Source organism: Polypterus senegalus, chromosome 12 (genome assembly GCF_016835505.1).
Source record: "Polypterus senegalus isolate Bchr_013 chromosome 12, ASM1683550v1, whole genome shotgun sequence".
In the NCBI taxonomy this organism is placed as follows: Eukaryota; Metazoa; Chordata; class Cladistia; order Polypteriformes; family Polypteridae; genus Polypterus; species Polypterus senegalus.
In genome coordinates this window covers 68,275,964-68,295,787 of record NC_053165.1, presented here as the reverse complement: position 1 = coordinate 68,295,787, position 19,824 = coordinate 68,275,964, and the positions used below count along the sequence as shown (strand labels likewise).

Below are 19,824 nucleotides of genomic sequence, written 5' to 3'. Positions count from 1 at the left end.
CCTCAGACTCTTCAGAGACACCGTCCACCTCTGAAAGGATCTGAAAACTACTTGATACTTCCAATTCAGGGATTGATGCCCTCGGATAGTGTGCACCCTTTACTAGTGCTGCCAAGAAAGACACTGTTTGAATGTGATCCTGGATGGTTGGGTTATAAAATGGGTTGACATTAAAGCTTTAAATACAGTTTCAACAGAATTAGCAAATACTTCAAATACTTGGTATTTAAGTCATTGCTGAGGTAAGAGGCCCAAAAATCTCCTAAAATGTCAGAATCAAATTTGAAAGTGGCATAATTTTGTTTATGTTTAAATATTGTCATCAACTATTGCTTTTTTTATATTTGAGTTGAATCCAAATAAACATTATAGTCTCAGGGAAACCTATTATAGTAGATGTCAGTTTAGGCAAGAGTACTATCTTGGGATGGGACGATATCAAGACTTGTACTAGACTAGTACTTTGAATGAACAAAATATACTAGCTGAATCACCTAGCTCACTAAACATTGCGGACACAAATGGAACACAAACAACATGATTATACATATGCAATCGAATACTTGCTAGGTCACCGACCACTAAAGCAATGAATAAAGAATTGTATTACTTTAAATTTGCTGCATAGCAGCGGGTATCCAATTTCCATTCTACGCATGCGTAATTACGTTATTTGGTTATAGTGATAATTAAAATATGAAGCAGTGGAAAAACAATTGTGAATTTCATTGTGGTTAATTGTAGAAAACGGCAACCATCCCATCCCTAGTACTGTCTTATTCCTGTTTTTTTTATATTATAATATAATTTAGTATATTTTAAATATATATACAATCAAATTATTTTACTACAGTACTGCACGGGGCATCCTAATTTCATTGCCTAACAACATCAAATTATAAATTATCTATTACACTAACTGTAGCACACTCTTATTTGGACATAACTGTACCAAAATATGTTATGTCAACACAATGTATGCTTCTCAAAATTTAGTGTAATGAGTTTTTTTTTTAATGTAGTCATACTATCAGCTGTTGAGTATTCCTGCTATGTCATAATAAAGAATCAATATACAAAGTAAAATATATTTATCAAAGACATCCAAGTAATGCCAGAAGTTAAGGTAAGTTAAAACTATGGGTGCCAGGTGTACCCAAATGCCAAGGCTCCCAGCTGTTATTTAAAAGAACAAATTACTTTATGTATTGTGAATATCAAATTGAATTTTATGACTTGTAATGGCACTGAAAACTTACTAACAAATTATGCTGCAATCACCATCCTAATGGGTATTACATATACCTAGTGAAGTGGCTAGATCTGCATTTTGCAAAGGGCTGAATCATAATCATATTGGTAGCTTTGTTGCATAGGGTCAAGAAGTGTCATAAATGCTTTATAAATACTTTATGACATGGGATCATATTAACTTCATGCCATGTTACTGGCTAGCAATGATTACAGATTGTCTCATGAAAGTTTCACCATCAAAAGTGGGCTGTTGTGCTTGAGTGTAAAGTTTCAGGAGTAACGTAATTAGAAACAAAGGGAATTTAAATAATAAGTGACTTCTCAGGGTAACACAGAAAAGGTTAGGAAATGTCAATTATACCAGACAGTCATGTAATACTGCAGTGCAGCATTTTGCTTACTATAATTGGAACCATAATCATTGTTTTTTGTTTATACTGCCGTGAATCTCTTTCTTGTTCTGGGTTGATTCATACAGGTAAACTGATTTTTAATTTCCTCCTGTAATCCCCTATTAGTTATTTACCATTCTGACATTTTACATCTAATGTGGCCTGATTTCAGTTGGCCCAGATGTAATGATCTAATAACATTGAAAATGGAACTTACTCATGTTCAATCTTTATTTGTACATGTCCTAAGCTTAGAAAAAATATATAATAATCTTATCCGTAAAAAGAAAGCTGGTAAATGTCTGACAATGTATTGCACTGTTTATTCACCTTTTGTGTGCAAAGGTATACAAGATTTAAGCCTTTTATATCAGAGTTCGTCAGTTCATCTTAGAAGGTATTGAAGGGTTCATTTTTTTAATACAGGGTATCTTGCTGAGAGAATTTTGGGTTTCTGCTGACTTTGAAAGGACAGTAATTTTCTCTATGCTTAAGAAAACAAAACTTGACTGTCTGAATCATAACAAAGCAATGGCATGCACACCTTCTGTGATGAAGTGCTTTGGCAGACTGGTGCTGGGAAACGTTAAGCAGTATATTCCAGTTTGCATATCATCATAAGTGGTCAAAAGAGAATGCTGTACTCTTCATATTCTATACCATCCTTGCAAATTTGGATAATATAAACTATTAATTCAGAGTCCTGTTTATATACTGTATGGCAGCTCCTAGTTTTGTGCTGTCAAAGCTGACAGCCAAACTCCACAGTTAAGGACTCGGTGCCACCCTGTACACCTGGATTGTGGTCTTCAAAACAGGCAGACCTCAGAAGGTGTGGATGGCCAGCATTACGGCTCACCTCCATGCTGACACAGGCACTCCACAGCATCTGTTTGTTCATTTCTGACTGTGAGGGCAGACCCCATTCCAACTATCATAGACCTGATCACTAAAAATGAGGAGATGGCTTATTAAGAAGAGGTCTACCTGCTAATTCTGTGGTTCCAGGACAACAATCTCACCTTTAATATTAGCAATACCAACAAAATGGTCACATAATTTTGGAGGCAAAAGGTAGAACATGCTCCCATCTGCATTGGAGGGGATGCTGTGGAGAGGCTTTACATTTCTTGGAAAAACTATCACTTATGAACTGATGTGGGCACAATATATTTTGGCTGTTGTCAAGAAGACCCACCATTGCCTTTACTTCTTGACATTGTTCTCATGAACTTCTACAAGTGGACAGTGGAATCCATTTTTGTGGGCAGCATAATATTCTGGTATGACACCTTCCTGAGTCTCATAGTTATAAAGCACTGTACAGGGCTGGGAAGACACCATCAAAAATTCCTTTTTTCCCCCTCCATGTTCCTTTTGATTGTGCAGGAAACTGTGCTTCCTGACAATTTGGCTTTCTCTGTAATTTCTCTAAAGGAAAGGTTTATACTTTTAAAGGTTATAATGGTTTGACTGTCATCCTTTCTTAATTGGCCTTTTTCTCACCAATGTAATAGCACAAAACAATGCAATATTGCCTAAGTAATGCTTCAGAGGGTGTAGTAACACAGTTTGTTTACATACTGCTTTAAACAGACAGTGGGAAAAGATGAAAATTATTAACTCAAAGACTATTTTATGTAGCTTTGAAAATTTGATTTTTTTGCAAATTTTAGTAACCAAAAATGTTTTTAAGGCAGTTTACCACTTAGCTTTGTAACACTTTAGGTTATTCATTGGACTTGAACAGCTTAAGTTTCAATAAAATCTGGAAAGATGACTCTGTTCTGTCAGTAATGTATATGAATAGAAAACAGTACCTTAAAAACAGAAATCTGAGTCTGCTCTTATTTCAAATGTCATGAATAGATCAAATTACTAAAGTCATTGACTCTGATGTCTCTACAGAGGACTCTTATTATGTGTATGTAAATTTTCAGCCTTATATCGAAATAATGGAAGGAGACTTTGGAACTTTATGTTGCAAGTTTCAGTCTATGTGCAGTTTTTCTCACAAGGACCATAACACTAATAATTGTTTTTAATATTTATTATTTAATAGTTAAGAATTGTTTTAAGAATATAAACTGTAGTACACAGAGTGTGATATTTACATCATGTTTAATGTATATCGTTGTTGTATTTATTTTTAATATGTCATGAAGTGATACTTGTAGCAACTACTTGATTTGTTTTGTGTTAAAAAAATAAATAATACAAACAAAGAAACTATAGTTCATGGCTAATTTGGTTAAACATGTCTTTCATATGATAAAAGTTGTATAAATTTTAGCTTGAACTACCTGGTTATAGTGTAATAGGTTCCAGATTCTCACAACACTTTGTGTAAAGAAGTCCTTCATGGCTTTTGTCTAAATGCACTTCTTAGGGGGACTAACAGCTAAGCTAAGGCTAACACCACATCAGCTATCCTTACCCAGTATTTTCCTTGCTAATGTGCGGTCCCTGGCGAATAAAATGGATGAGTTGCGACTTTGGATCACCGACAATAGGAGAATACTGGACTGTAACATCATGATATTCACAGAAACATGGCTACACAGCGGTATACCTAACGATGCTATAGAGCTAGTCGGGCGCCACATTCTCCGGGTGGACAGAACAGCTGATGATTCCGGTAAGACAAGAGGCGGAGGATTGTGCATTTATATTAACAAGGCTTGGTGTACAAACTCTGTCATTGTTGGAAAACACTGTTCAGCTGACCTTGAGTATCTCATGGTTAAGTGTAGACCATTCTATCTGCCGAGGGAGTTCACCTCCACTATACTAACAGCTGCATATATCCCACCGGATGCTAATGCTAAGCTTGCTATGAAAGAACTCGATGCAGCCATTAGCAAACAACAATCTGCTCACCCTGAGGCTGCATTTATTGTAGCAGGTGATTTCAACCACTCCAACCTAAAGACGGTGCTACCTAAATTTCACCAACATGTCTCCTGCCTTACCAGAGGGGATAAAACCTTGGATCATGTTTACACTAACATTGTTGGAGCCCACTCAGCTACACCCCTCCCCCACCTGGGACAGTCTGATCACCTTTCTTTGTTTCTCACCCCCAAATACTCATCACTTATCAACCGTGTGAGACCAACAGTGAAGACCATCAAAGTGTGGCCAGCGGGGGTTGACTGTACACTCCAGGACAGGTTTAAGGACACAGACTGGAGCATGTTTGCCTCTCAGGCCACCTTCGACTCACAAATAAACATTGACTACTACACACACTCAGTACTGGAACACATCAGCACCACAATTGACAGTGTTACCACAGAGAAGCGGATCACATTGTACCCAAATCAGAAACCATGGATGAACAGGGAAGTGCGGCTTCTGCTAATGGCACGTAACAATGCCTTCAGATCAGGTGACACACAGGCCTACAGTACTTCCAGGGCAGAACTGAAGAGGGGCATCAACAAGGCCAAGCTTAGCTACAAACTGAAGGTGGAGGGGCACTTTGTCAACTCTGACCCCCGACGTATGTGGCTGGGCATCCAGGCCATTTCTGAGTATAAGTGCGGCACTTCCACACAGACAGCCATGGATATGTCCTTCCTCAATGAGCTGAACGACTTCTACGCTCGCTTTGACAAAGACAACAAGGAAAAGTCCACCATAACCCTACCCTCTGATGACTGCCATACCATCACACTCACCCACACGGAGGTTCATAACGCACTAAGCCGCATCAATGCTCATAAGGCTGCTGGCCCTGATGGCATCCCTGGACGTGTCCTTAGAGCATGTGCTGAACAGCTGGCAGGGGTCTTCACGGATATTTTCAACCTGTCCCTTGCCCAGGCAGCAGTGCCAGCATGCTTCAAAACCACCTCCATAGTGCCAGTGCCGAAACACTCATCACCAATGTGCCTGAATGACTACCGCCCTGTAGCACTCACGCCCATAGCTATGAAGTGCTTTGACACCTCAAGACATGCCTGCCCCCCACACTGGATCCTCACCAATTTCCCTAATGTAACAATAGGAGTACAGAGGATGCTGTATCCACAGCGCTTCACGGTGTACTCTCACACCTGGACAATAAGAACACCTATGCAAGATTGCTGTTTGTTGACTTCAGCTCAGCATTTAATACAGTCATCACTTCCAAGTTGATCACTAAACTTGTGGATCTTGGTATCAATAATTCTATCTGTAACAGGAGCCTTCCAACTAAAACCAGCAGGTTTAGGAACAGCTTCTTCCCCACAGCGGTCACACTTCTGAACTCAGTCCCCCATTGAACCTTCACATCCACACACTTAATCCTCTACACTACTCCTCCTCCCTTCCTTGTACATATCTGTACATACCTGTGCACACACAGCACACCTGTACATTGTACATCATATATCATATATTGTACATCTGTATATATTACAATACTCATAGTATTACTGTACATACATAACACACCTGTATGTTGTACATCTGTATGTGTATATATATATATATATATATATATATATATATATATATATATATATATAGTACTTATAGTATTATAGTACATACAAATACATGTATAGGTACATAAATGTATATTGTAAAATATGTATATTTACCATCCGCATTTAGAACATTTGTATATCTATTTATATATATCTATTCCCATCTTCACTGTGCTCTTAACTGTACATATCGTATTTAACTGTATATATCGCATTTAACTGTAAATATCGTATTTAACTGTACATAATATGCACATATTATATTTATTTATTCTATTTTTCTATTCATTTTGTAAAGCACTTTGAGCTACATTTTTTTGTATGAATATGTGCTATATAAATAAATGTTGATTGATTGATTGATTGATTGTACTTCTGCTCTTTGCACTTCTGATTAGATGCTAAACTGAATCTCGTTACCCTGTATTTATACATGTGTAATGACAATAAAGTGAATCTAATCTAATCTAATCTAGTTTTGCATGTCCTGCATGAATGTTGCTTCAGGTACTCTTGTGGGTGTAGACATAGGCATGTGCTTCAGTGGACACAGAATGTTTCCTGCCTTGTGAGCAGTGCTGTCAGGATAGGCTTCAGCTTTCTGTAACCCTATATTAGATTGACAAAATTTGAAAATCTTATGTTATGTTACGTTACAAATATCTGGATACCAATAAAGTGCATATATGTACCTGAGAAGTTATAAAGTGATGCTTAACCAGGTAGTAATCTGAATTCCACTCTAAACTTTGCTGCTTTGCAAAATGGCTTTATTTATCATTTCACAGTTTAGGTGGCTTATTACGGAATTTTGCTCAGGTGGCATTGCTTACCTTTTGCTAGTAGTGATTGGGATCCGCCAGCCTTTGATCTGGCTAAGCTCTGTATCAGACACCTCAATCTGAAGTGGAAGACGAGGAACCCACACTGTAATCTCCAACTGTGCACTCATACCCTCGTGTGTAAAGTTCACTGCCGTCTTTACTCTTCCTTTCATTTCTTTTCCATTCACATAGATGAAATCACATCTATCTGAAACCTGTAAAACATATATAAAAAATATATTCTTCATTCTGCCACTAGAAAACTGCATTATAACTTCAGTCATTTATGTGGTGCATTTCAAGGTAAACCATTTTGTGTGAAGAACACATAAATGCATGTTCTTATACCTACAATATGTACACAAGTTGGCTTACTGGGGGTCACACCTTGGTTTGCTTTTGAGATTTTATGGCCACCATTCATCACACTAGGCCAGACACTGCTGAGACCAGTGTTGATGTAAAATTACATCAATGTCAACACTATACCAGCTGTAGAATGCAGCTTTAACACTTTTGATTTATGTCACAAAATTTTCATTATCTTCAGCTGAGAAAATATGTTGGTGAAATCATTGGAATTTTCTAGACTCCTGCATGAATGGCCTCTAAAACTAATTTTCATCAAAACTTACTGAACATATTGTTTAATAAAACATGTTGAATTTTATCAGGGTTTCTTGCAGACTGGTTGGACTCAGTGTCACCCTGGGCATTTGTTGTACCATGTGCTGTTGCAGTTATCTTTTCAGTATGCCCACTCCATTTGTATTGAACTTTTTTAATTTTTGTGCTGTCCACATGACTGTAGCCCAAGTCTCCAAAAATGAGTTTTAAAAACTTTCACTTCTGAGTTTAATTTAAATCTCTTTTGCTCAGGCCTTGTTGCACTTCAGCAAAACTCTGTTACAAATAGCGGCAACCCAGAAATGTTTGGGTGTTTTTTTATTAGGGTAGAGCATCTCATGCTCATACACAATATATTTTATTTCATTGACTGGAACAACTGAATCCAGTTACCCCTTTTTTACAAGTTCACTTACTTTTTCCATCCTTGAACCTAAATATTTAAATAATATATTTAGTAAAAAATAATACCTAATACAGGTCCATGTAGTTCATTATTCAGACTTTCTTCATCTGTCATTTGACCTGGATGAAGATTACAGTTGATCATATTTTAGGAGACACTCTAGCAGTCTAGAAAATTCCAAAATAATTGTCAAACTTTTTTTTTCCTCTCAACTGTTCTTGTTTATTTTAATTTTTAGCCAATTATTTGCTAGAATATTTGTAAATACATTGAAACATTATTTTACTAGATTCTGCATTCTACAGTAGTAAGATTGAGGTCTGCTCACAAATTACCCTCCTTTGTTTTGCAAACACAGACCAAACTTAGTTTGAATAATGCCAGTCTACATCTTTATATTAAGCTAATTAATGTAATCTACCAAAATACCACAAATGCCCTAGATGAATCAGTGTTTTATTTGCACCATTTAATGAATTCACTTAAAAAGCAGTTTGAGAGCCCTAAAAAGAGGTGCAATATAATAGAGTAACAGGAATGTGGCATGCTGCTAGACCTGTGTTAGGCCAGGGACTTGTGTCTATTTCCAGTCCAGTCACTGTTAGCACAAAGTCTACTCTGAGACCTACATTTTTTTATGGCATTCAAAGATCATGGGATTTAGCTATCACACTTTAAATTATGAAAGAGATACACTTCTTAAAAACACTGTAAAATTAAAGCTACATTTCCCAGAAAAGGTTTTATTTTTGCATTACGCGTGTTGCCATGAACACATGCAACCATAACTACAGTACTAGGTTCTCAAGAAGGTCCACAGCTATATGTCTTGCTGGCACTTTTTGTGACTGTAGTATCACCAATGCTCTTTGTGGACTTCAGCTCGGCATTTAACACCATCCTCCCACAACGACTGGTGTTTAAACTAGCAGATATGGGACTTCTATCACTCACCTGCAGTTGGATACTGGACTTCCTGTTTGGTCACTCCCAGAGGGTCAGGCTGGGTCCCCACACCTCCACTGCTCTCAGCCTCAATACCGGGACGCCGCAGGGCTGTGTGTTCAGCCCACTCCTCTACACATATGACTGTGTCCCCAATCACCATAGCAACAAGATCATAAAGTTCGTGGATGAGGTTTCTGGGCATTGAGCTGGAGGATGACCTGACCTGGAGCGCCAACACCAAGGATCTGCTGCAGAAGGAGCAGCAGAGACTGTATATTCTGAGAATCCTCAGAAAGAACCATTTCCCCAAAAATCTGCTCCTTGTCTTCACTGTTCCATCGAGAGTGTGCTTACGTACGGACTGTGTGTGTGGTATGGCAGCTGCACTTCGTCAGAAAGGAAAGCACTCCACAGGGTCGTCAGGACAGCGGAGAGAACAATTGGTTGTACCCTCCCCACTCTGGAACAAATCTACACCTCCTGATGCCGCAAAAAAGCAATAAACATCTCACAGGATTCATCATATTCCGGTCATTACCTCGTCCAGCTTTTGCCATCAGGCAAGAGATACAGAGCAATGAAAACCAGGATAAACCGCCTTAAAAGCAGCTTTTATCTAAATTCAGTCATGGCCCTGAACTCAGACTAAAACTGCTCCATATCATTTTCCCAATGTGCAATATAGACCTTAAGTCAACCAGTGCAATTTGTACATTTAACCAGTGCAATTTGTATATTTTGTAAAGTACTTTTATTACTATTCGGTTTGTTATTATCTTCTCTCTTCTTGTCTTTTCAACTCTTATGCCTCACACTGAGTCGAGTGACAATGACAATAAAGATCTATCTATCTATCTATCTATCTATCTATCTATCTATCTATCTATCTATCTATCTAATGTCATCTGTCAGTCTATGTAATGGTATGGTATGGTGATAAAATTCTTGGTTATTAGCAAAGTCCTACAGTTAATAGTGAGTCTGGACTTGTTGACAATGGCTGCCTGGATTTCCAGCTGTCAAATCTCTTGGTTCAATGTTATGTGGTAATATGTATTATTCTCTCATTGCACATACTATTTGTATTTACCACTGAACACCAGTTATTGCTGTTTTTTCTTACTAGTGCTATTGAGATGGATGCTGCACACCGACCTTGCAAAACCAGCTAACTGGGTCACCATTGTGCTCAAAATGACCCAAGTGGAGCCTAGGTTTAGCACATTTCACTTTTGCTGAAGGTATCTTCTACTTCTGATTGTAAAACAATCTGCTGTGCTGCTTAAATATTGTCTTCATGAGTTTATTTAAGGTATAAGTTTGGTATTTTTCAAATCAAGGTTATTTCATCACAGTCATTGTGTGTATTAATTTACTACTTGAAATTATGTCCTAAAGTAAAGCATTTTTTAATAAAAAAAAAAAAAGCAAACAATCTGCCAGCTTCTGTGCTTTACAATAGAGATAAAAGACACCAGGGACCATCTTGAAAATAAAAGCCTTTAAACTTACAGAAATCATCCACATTAAAGCAGCAAAGCTTTAAATTTGTTGCCCTGTGGGACATCCTGAGACTTTGGGGGATCCCTTCAAGGTTGCTAGATATTATGGCCGGCCTGTACACTGGTACTGTGAGTGCTGTGCAGAGTGGAGGCAGAACCTCTGCGTTTTTCCCGGTTGATTCTGGGGTCTGGGGTGTATTCTTACTCCTGCTCTATTCACTGCTTGCATGGACTGGGTGTTGGGCAGGGTCGTGGGTCCAGTGGCTGTGAGGCATCTGTTGGTGAACAAAAATTTAATGATCCTGACTTTGCTGATGATGCTGTGATCTTCGTGGAATCAATGAAGGCTCTGATCAGGGCGCTCAAGAGACTGAGCAAGGAGTCTGAGTATGTGGGCTTGCAAGTGTCCTTGATAAAAACCAACATCCAGGCCTTTAATGACCTCTTAGGCATAGCCATCAGCAGTGTGTCTGTTTGCGGAGAGAGTGTCATCCTTTTCGAGAGGTTTACTTACCTCAGTAGTGACATTCATGTCTCTGGTGACTCTTCCTATGAAGTCAGTAGATGGATTGGGAGAGCATGGGGGGTCCATGAGGTCACTGGAAAGGGAGGTGTGTCGCGCCCGATATCTATGCAAAAGGACGAAGGTCCAAGTCTTTAGAGTCCTGTTGCTTCCTGTCTTGCTAGATGATTGCGAGACATGGACACTGTCCAGTGACCTGAGACAAAGACTGGACTCCTTTGGTACTGTGTCTCTTTGGAGTACCGAATGAAGCACGTTAACTGTATTGTGAGGGAGCATCAGTTACCACACTATGGCCATCCCATTTTCTAACTTTAGCTTGACTCCCACTCATACTATATTCTAAACTGTGCCTACTTTTTGCCTGGTACATTTTGTGCTTCTGTTTTACTACCCTAAGGAGTGAGAGTCATGACAAAAGGCAAGATTTTATTACATTGGTGCCTGTTATGAGTAAATGCAGGTGCGCCCATGAGTGTACTTGACTTGGCCCTACTAACCTGCTGTAAGCAATGATGATTAACTTCAGTCTCCTAGCACCCTGTTATGATATAGACGGGTTAAGAAAATGAACACACAGTATTGATATGAATGTCTAGTAACAATAAAACTGGGTTGACCTGATGTTTTGTGAGAGTGAGAATTCAGGAAATGAGAAAATCATCCAAATTTAATTTAAAAAGTTTTGGAAATATAAGCTATTAAGTGGCATTTCAGAAAATTCACCTAAAAAATCTTGACACTTCGGTTCACTGGTCTATGCAAGTTAGTGTTCTACTCAGGAATCAAGCCCAAAGGCAAATGTGAGAAGTATGAGCTTAATGAGAAAGAAATAACACTCCAAGTCAGGTTCTCTCCTGTGATATTTCAAACAGGACAGTCATCCCTCATGTCACTCACCTTTATAAAAGAAGAGTGGCTTGGCAAGCTTATCTTAAATTAATAATACATTGTATTAAACATTAATATTTTTAATGGTTCTTTGCAGAAACCCATTAGCCTGAAATTTCCTGGGTAACCTTGCTATATTTCAGGTGATTCTGAAAAATGTGGCACAGTTTTTGAATTACCAGAAGACATTAGCTAGTTATACAAGACCACTATCAATATTCTTTTCTCTAATCAATATTGTAATTTACAGACCATTGACTTTCTGCTGTTATTGCCTTCCTAAGTGCTAAGCTGAGGGAGTAAAACTGCTCTGACTTTGGCAGAAGATTCAAGGAGGAATGCAAATAATACAACTTCACTTTCAGTGGCTGCACAAGTTATAAAATTCATTGTCATCCTGCTCCCTTGCAGTGTCATAAATGTCTTGAGGGATCTTACATGCCATTAATCAAAGACAATAAGCAGCAAATGGGGATAACAATTACTAGTTAAATCTGCTATAAGGCCCAAGTGACTCCAGAAAAGCTCCCAATGCTGGCAGGAATGGAAGCTTTTCACAATTAGTACATAGCCGGTACAGTAATTCAGGCAAAGTCATGGCTGGCTGAGTAAGTCAAACACTGAAACCAGCTCATGTTCAGGATTACATAAATGCAACAAGCTGATGGCCATGGATGACAATGAGGGGCAATCCAGAAAAAGAGTTTATGTGTGAGACGGTGGAAAAAGTGGGTAAAATTGAGTAACACATTGACAAATATAATGAGGTATTTCAGAGTTCAGCTCTGACCCTTTGCAGACTATCATAATTTTAGTGTTCTTCTGCTCTCTAATCTTGTTCAGATTCAGTACTCCACTACTTTTTGTGGCATTTTTTTGTGTGTTTACTAGGGGGCTCTGGCCCCTGTTAGCTTCGCTCACCAACCCCCGGGTTTGATTATCCGAATATACAATTTAAAGAAATTTTTATTTTCATTTCATTCATTTTTTATTTCTTGATATTTGCCAGTAATAAAGCTGTAGTGAATGAGTTATCCCCCCACTGCGTGACAATCATTTAAAGCCTGTACAGCTGCTGCTGCTGCTTGTGGCGTGCTGCGTGATCTGCTTGTCGCGCTGCGCGATGATTGTTTAAAAGCCTGTACAGCAGCTGTCCTTTTATCTCACTTCTTTGTCTCGCGGGACGTTAAAGTGTCTCTTAGAATTTGTTTGTAAGTAGGGCATATTATGCAAGTAGTCTCGCGGGACTTCAAAGTGTCTTCCGAGAAGATCATGTCTCGTCTCCCTCCCAAGATTTTTTTTATAATGGAGACATGTGTCAGATTTGACCAAATCTTTGCTAGTTTTATTAATTATTATTATATTTTATCTATTTATTTTTGGAATGACAAATTAGTATGTTCAATATTTTTTTATTTATGGGACCCCCAGTCTAAACCTGAGAAAAGCAATTCTCTTTATTTTATTGAATTTACTGTTTGAAAAAGAAACTATTTTGTGAAGGTATCACATCAATATTTAACTGAAAATAAATGCAACAACAATGAATGATACAATGTTCTCTTGTACTTTTTTGCTTTTGCTATTAATATATTTTTAGTTTTCATTTATAAAGTAAAGCTTTACTGTTCTTACATGGCACATTTACTCTCACATCTCTACTAAACAAAGATTTATACTCTAAAACTGAGCAGACACAGACAACTGCGGATGTGGTCACAAACACAGGATACGCATCTTGTTCCCTTCATAGTACAACAATTATGTGTATACAACACTGCACTGATGCAGAATCATTCCACACATGCGCACTGGCCTTCTCTTTGAACAATTCCATGTTTTGTTGTATAGTGAAGTCACAGTCAATGTACACAAGGCCACACAAACACAAAAATCTTTGAGTATGCAAGTGCAGACACATCTGTATGACATGACTACTGACAAAATTTACATCATTCTAACCAACAATGTATAAATGGGTCTTAACTTATCTCAAAGAAAATCCCATAAAGATTTTTAGTTTATGGTAATTACCGAGGCTCACTGTTTCTACAAGCTACACATCTCTTGACTAACATCTCAATATCTACTGTATTGTGCCTTACATGGTAACCATATTCTTTCAAAGCTCTTTACTTGTTGAGTACAAAAATGTTATAGAGATGAATATATACAGGACTAATCATGTGAAAGCAGTAAAAAGGCAAAGACCATTGGGTCAACAAACTGCATGGGCATCAAATCAAACAAGATACAAAAAAAAACAGTGCAGAAGCTGCTCAATGGCATTTATGACTCAAAAAGTGAATCTGCTTGAATTGGCAATGATGTACCAATAAAGGAAATACATATCATATTGTTATATACATGAAAAAAGTGTCTATTTCTGGCGATTTATGGTTATACACACATCACCACTTGCAGAAGTGCATGTTTAGACTAACATTTCTGGCTGTACCACAGTTAATTGCTTTTATAACGAGATTCCAGTATTGATGATAACCCAAGGACATTTAAAGAGTTATTTCACTAAAGGCCCTCCCTGTGAGCCATTCTATTACCACATTACCACCATTAATTGAGTCATGATTCACTCATTCTTGGACTTTTAAATTGCAAACAAGAGCTCCAAGAAGTGTGCATTAAATAAAGCTACCCGAAGTGCTGTACTGTGGGCTCTGCTCTCCATTTTGCTCGAAACATTTGACTTCTCAGTGCTGGTGGCATCGTTAATCTCAATATTGCCCAGTGTATTATAGTATTTTAAGATTTGTACTTTTCATTTTTTATTCCACTTACTACAGATTTCCCTACCATTTAGTGAGTGATAAATGAAGGACACGCTAAGTTTCTCTCCATAAATTGATACCTTTTATTCTCCTTTCTCTCTTTTCCTTTAATTAATGCTAGCACTCTTTTGCCAGCAGTGGTAATTAACATCTGAGCCAGCTGTTTCTCTTATAAGCAGCTCTTCATACTTTTCCAGTTGTACCGGTTTTCTAATTCTATATCACTGAAGGTATTCTGTTGCATGTATTTACTATTTTAACAGAAAATAAATTAACAGATTTAGTATTTGTTACAAAAAATACACAAATGAAGTACACCTATTGGGACACTGCACTCTTGACATATATCAGTACATTTGTATGTACAGTGCCATATCTTTCTTTGTGTGTACTTGGAATAACAGAACATTTTCAGAAATACTAAGAACTTATGACTAGTTTCATGCAAAGTAAACAGCAAGAATGGAATTTTAATACAAGAGCTTTATTTATGGACTAGACATTAAGCCCGTTACAATAACGGGCGCTAGAACAGTAGTGCATAAACATTAGTAGGACCAGTCTATATTAAATGGCAAGGGACCTTGACCTCATTCTGTTTCTTGTCTTAATTTTTTTTTGACAAAAATATTTTTGCAAGAAGCCTAAAGTAAATTAATAATAAAAATAAAATAGAAACGTATATGACAACACAGTAAGTATAATTAATATTGTCTTAGTCAATCTGTAATACACAATATCTTAAGAAGATATTTAGGAAAAATTTTCTATTTTTTTACCTCATGAAATGTTTCTATAAAATTTCATTACAGACAACATTTCTTGTAAATATTCTGTCTGAATTTGGCAACAGTTTGCCTTGATCAGGACCATCTACAACCTTGACAACAACATCTGGAAAACTTCTAACTCTTGATAATGCAATATACAGTATAACTGACCGTGGCTGAATACTTGTTCTGGCAAGTAAATGCCAACTTTTTCTAAGGTTTGCTCTTCTGAGTCTTTCTCTTTTAGCGTTTTTCTGGCGGTCATTTTCTTTTTCTTCAAACGATCTATTTGCTCGTATTTTTAATTGTCTTTCAGCCTTTATTTTGTTGATGTTTACTTGTTGAGCTGACCGTTCTTCCAGGAGATGTTGCTTATATAGGATTTAATTGTCCATGTCTTTTGTCCTACTTGACATGTCCTTTTTTTTGGGTGGTATGTTGTTAGTAGATACGTCCGTAATATTTTCTCTTACAGTAATACTGGCTTGTATGTGGCTGTAATATGCGTCACTGTATTGTGTGTCTTTAATTTTCTCTTGCAGTAATACTGGTTTGTATTTCCGTAAAATGCCTGTAATTTTCTCTGACAGTAATACTGGCTTTGTTGTCCATAATATGACTTTAATTTTCTGTCACAACATTGGGCAATCAGCAGAGTGTCCCCAGCAACTGATTTAATGTGTGGCGTGTAGCTGATAATCATGCCCGTGGCGTCTCCCTAGTAAGTACTGTTTAGTTCCCCTGCAAGTATTTTAATCTGTGCTGGCGTGCAGCTGATTATTGTATGTGTGGCATCTTCCCAGCAACGGATTTTATGTGCAGATTTGTTGTTGTTTTTTTAAATGAGGAGTCAAGTGCCACATAACATAGTAGAAGATTATTTGCTTGTGTCAGACTAGAATTATTGTACAGAAATCATTAGTTTAAGCCCTAATTTTACAAAGACATAATTTCACTTAAAAGTTCTTGATTTTTATAATGTGTTTTTGCTTTTAGCATCATTCCAAACAGGCAAGAACTAAACAGACCACTTTGGGTAGGCAATAAAATAGAACCATGCAATTGAATATACCTACATAAGGATGTAAAAGTGGCAGAATAAAACAATGCTGCTTACTCATGATATTTAAACATGAGTTAACATGTGTTAATATTGATCCTGCTAATTTCACTGTCCAAAATGCTTTTTTATCTATCAAAGGCACTGTATAACTAAATTATGTAAGGTGTTTTGTTATACTTATCATTATATCTCCTCACGTGTGCAATTACCATGGTCTTTTCATTTAGATACTTGTAAAAATCACTTGATTACACACACAAAACACAATTATTGACCTGATTAATGTTAGTGGACAAATTATGTGAATATTAATGCTTGTTTGCTGGGGTCAGTGGCCTGTTCTCTTCAAAAAAATGTTAATATTTTTATACTATCTATCTATCTACTAGTAGAAATGATTCATTGTGCTGAACCAAATCTTGTAGTTTGTTACATTTCAAGCTAGGGTTCCACTCAATTGCAGTTCAAATTAATTTTGTATGTGTTTTTTGTTAATTTTTTATTCTTCTCTTCATGTTAATATTGTTGATTATGTAGTTTCTATGTGTCCATGTATTTTCTACTATGTTCCTTGTGTCTCATGGGTGGTTCCCAAGAGGTGGGGCCACCTGACTATCACCGTTAAGAGGCTACCTTCAATCCTATAAAGGCTAGGAGAATCAGCAGTCTCTTGTAGTCCATGGAATGTGCTGGTGTTGGTGAGTTCTTTGGAGACTTTTACTCCTTTTTATTGATTAGCTAGATTTTGACCTCTGTGCTTTATTTTTTTTTTTAATCCTAGGGTTTGTGAATTGGGACTTGTTTGCTTTGGAGGTTGTCTTTCAGGCAACTCCTGCTATGCCTGTTTTGCTCCAAGGAGCCTTTTGCTAAGAAGAGCATTTTTTGTCAAACTGCTTGCTTCGCTTGGCCAACTACTCCCATTCCCCCCCTGGGCATTTTCAAGGGGGGGTGGGTGGTGAACGCATGCTGAGCTGCGTGTTCTGCTTGTCGTGCTGAGTGTCAATCATTTAAAAGCCTGTATAGCAGCTGTCCTTTTATTTCACTGCCTTGTCTCGCGTGATGTTAAAGTGTCTCTCGCGGGACGTCAAATTGTCTTCTGAGAAGATCACATATTGTCTCCTACCAAGCCATCCAAGATTTTTTTTATAATAGAGAGATAAATCTTTTAGTTATAAAGATGCTTTGTTTGTCATTTCATTACTAGTGGCTTGATGGTTTTCCACCGATTAGTGCGCATTTTGAGGTATTTTATGGTACTATTGTGCTTAGAAACCCCAAGATCATGACAGACTTGTACACCTCTTAACAGTGCCTCTTTGAAGTGAAACTGGGGACAATTTACATGGTTGCTGTGATGCAAGAACTTCATTTTTAAGGACTGAGCAAGTGAACTACATGGGACTGATGTATTTTCTTTTTTTTATCCATGTCCACTTCCTAAATGTTTAATGTTGCTCCTTCTCACTTCCGTTCAGAACCAAATGCAGTACTGACTTTAGCACAAGAAAGATATCCTACACTTCAGTGATAGAGGTCTGCAGGCTTAGCTAGAATGTCAGCTGAGTAACTAAAGCAGTAGTTCCAGTACAAAATAAACTAAAGATTATTGAAAACATCAAAAATGAGATGGAATGATTGAATTTAAAATCTAAGCAAACCCAAGTGCCCATGCACATTCTTTCTTTAAGCAGATCAATCAGTCGACCATTAATCATACAAGTGGCTACCATTGTCTAGTGATGGATCATATTAGAAACCAGAGCATAACAGAATGGTGTGTACATTTCTATTCTTACAGCAGCCCGAAATGAAAATAACATATACACTGACAATGTATCATTATGACAAATAGATTTCTTATATGAAAAATATATATTAGTTGTTGCTCGCTACTCCTAAGGGTTGACACCATAATTGTGGGAAGAGTTGAGCAAAATCAAGTACCCAGTACACAATTTAAATCCATATGTGCATGAGTAAGGTGAAGTTTTCAAATTTCTCACCTTCAATATATCTTCATCAGTAGACTGGCAGTCTGTCAAATCTGACACATCAGTTACTGTTCCTCCTTGCTCTACTTTCAACACTTTCACCGGTAATGTAACTTTTTTCCCAGTTAGAATTGCAGTATTGAGGATGGCCGTGTCCTGAAATAAATGTTTAAAAAGTTATCAGTCAAACTTATGTAAATTCAAATTATCTCAGCAGTGCTTTAAGTCAATGACGTCTCAATATACATATAGGCTCAGCTGATGCATAATACCTATCATCTGGCAAGTAACTCTTGGTCCAGAAGCATATGCTTTTCCCAATGGCTTCTCATTGCCAGTTCTTATAACATTTTGCTTTCTTTCCAAGAGCTGAAGAGATTACATTATACCTGCAGAAGTTTACCTTTGAGTCTCATTTAATTATTTCCGCTGAATGTGCAATCTGATTTCTAAAAATAAGTATGTAGCGTTGAGTTTGAAGGTATGTTTTAACAAAAAGTCAGACTAAGATCAGCACTGACTCTGAAGACATGTGGGTTTTAAGGCTGCTTTTGTTTTGGTGATGAAAACCTTTTGTTGTTTTGTCATCTTTTTCTGAAAAATGGGAGAAATATTACAGATGCCATCTTAAAACCATACACTACCAATCTATGGGAATGCTCCAGAGATCCAGGGACTTCACCAAATCCCAATTGGTGTACACAACTTTTTCTAATTGTTTCAGTACTGTAGTGGCTTTAGCAGTTGGACAGGCTATTTTCTTATTTAATCTTTGGATATAAATAAAACCATAGGTAGCCAAGAAGTGTCTTCTAAGCTTGGAAAGGCAGAAAACAGTCATGAAAAAAAAGAATGTCAACGGCATCGGCTCAAGATTTTTACTTTTATTTTAAAGTGAAACTTACTGATTTGAGATAGATAGATACATAGTGAGATACAACTTTATTTGTCCTTAGGGGAAAATTTGGCTTTTTACAGAATCTCATTAAATATATACATATATTGTCATGGATGCCAGGGGCGATGACCCCGCCGGGACGCCTTGAAAGACCGGAAGTGGGCATGTGCCCATCTGGGATCACGTGGGGGCTGCCTTCCTGGTTGCTTTGGGGGCCACGGGTTCAGGGCATGGAAGCTCCACCCTGTAGGGGCCCATGGTCACTGCCAGGAGGCGCCCCAATACCTTGGGGACCTGTTGCCCCAGCACTTCCACCACACCAGGAAGTGCTGGGGGGAAGATTTAGGACGACACCCGGAGAGCTGCGGGAGGACAGCGGCACTTCCGCCACGCTGGGGCGTGGCCAAGGGAGCAATGCCGGGAACACCTGGTGCTCATCCAGGAACTGGATAAAAGGGGCCATCTCCA

General features: G+C 37.8%; 1 protein-coding gene across 1 annotated transcript in view; it reads right to left on the bottom strand.

Moving 5' to 3' along the window:
* LOC120541196 (transmembrane protein 132C-like) overlaps positions 1–19,824 on the bottom strand; it is a 158,859-nt gene that overhangs the window by 11,748 nt on the left and 127,287 nt on the right. Inside the window, exons 5-6 of the mRNA XM_039772613.1 lie at positions 18,471–18,614; positions 6,958–7,163 (exon numbers count right to left, since the gene is read on the bottom strand). Of these exons, the coding sequence (XP_039628547.1) occupies positions 6,958–7,163; positions 18,471–18,614 (350 nt within the window). The remainder of the gene's footprint in view (positions 1–6,957; positions 7,164–18,470; positions 18,615–19,824) is intronic.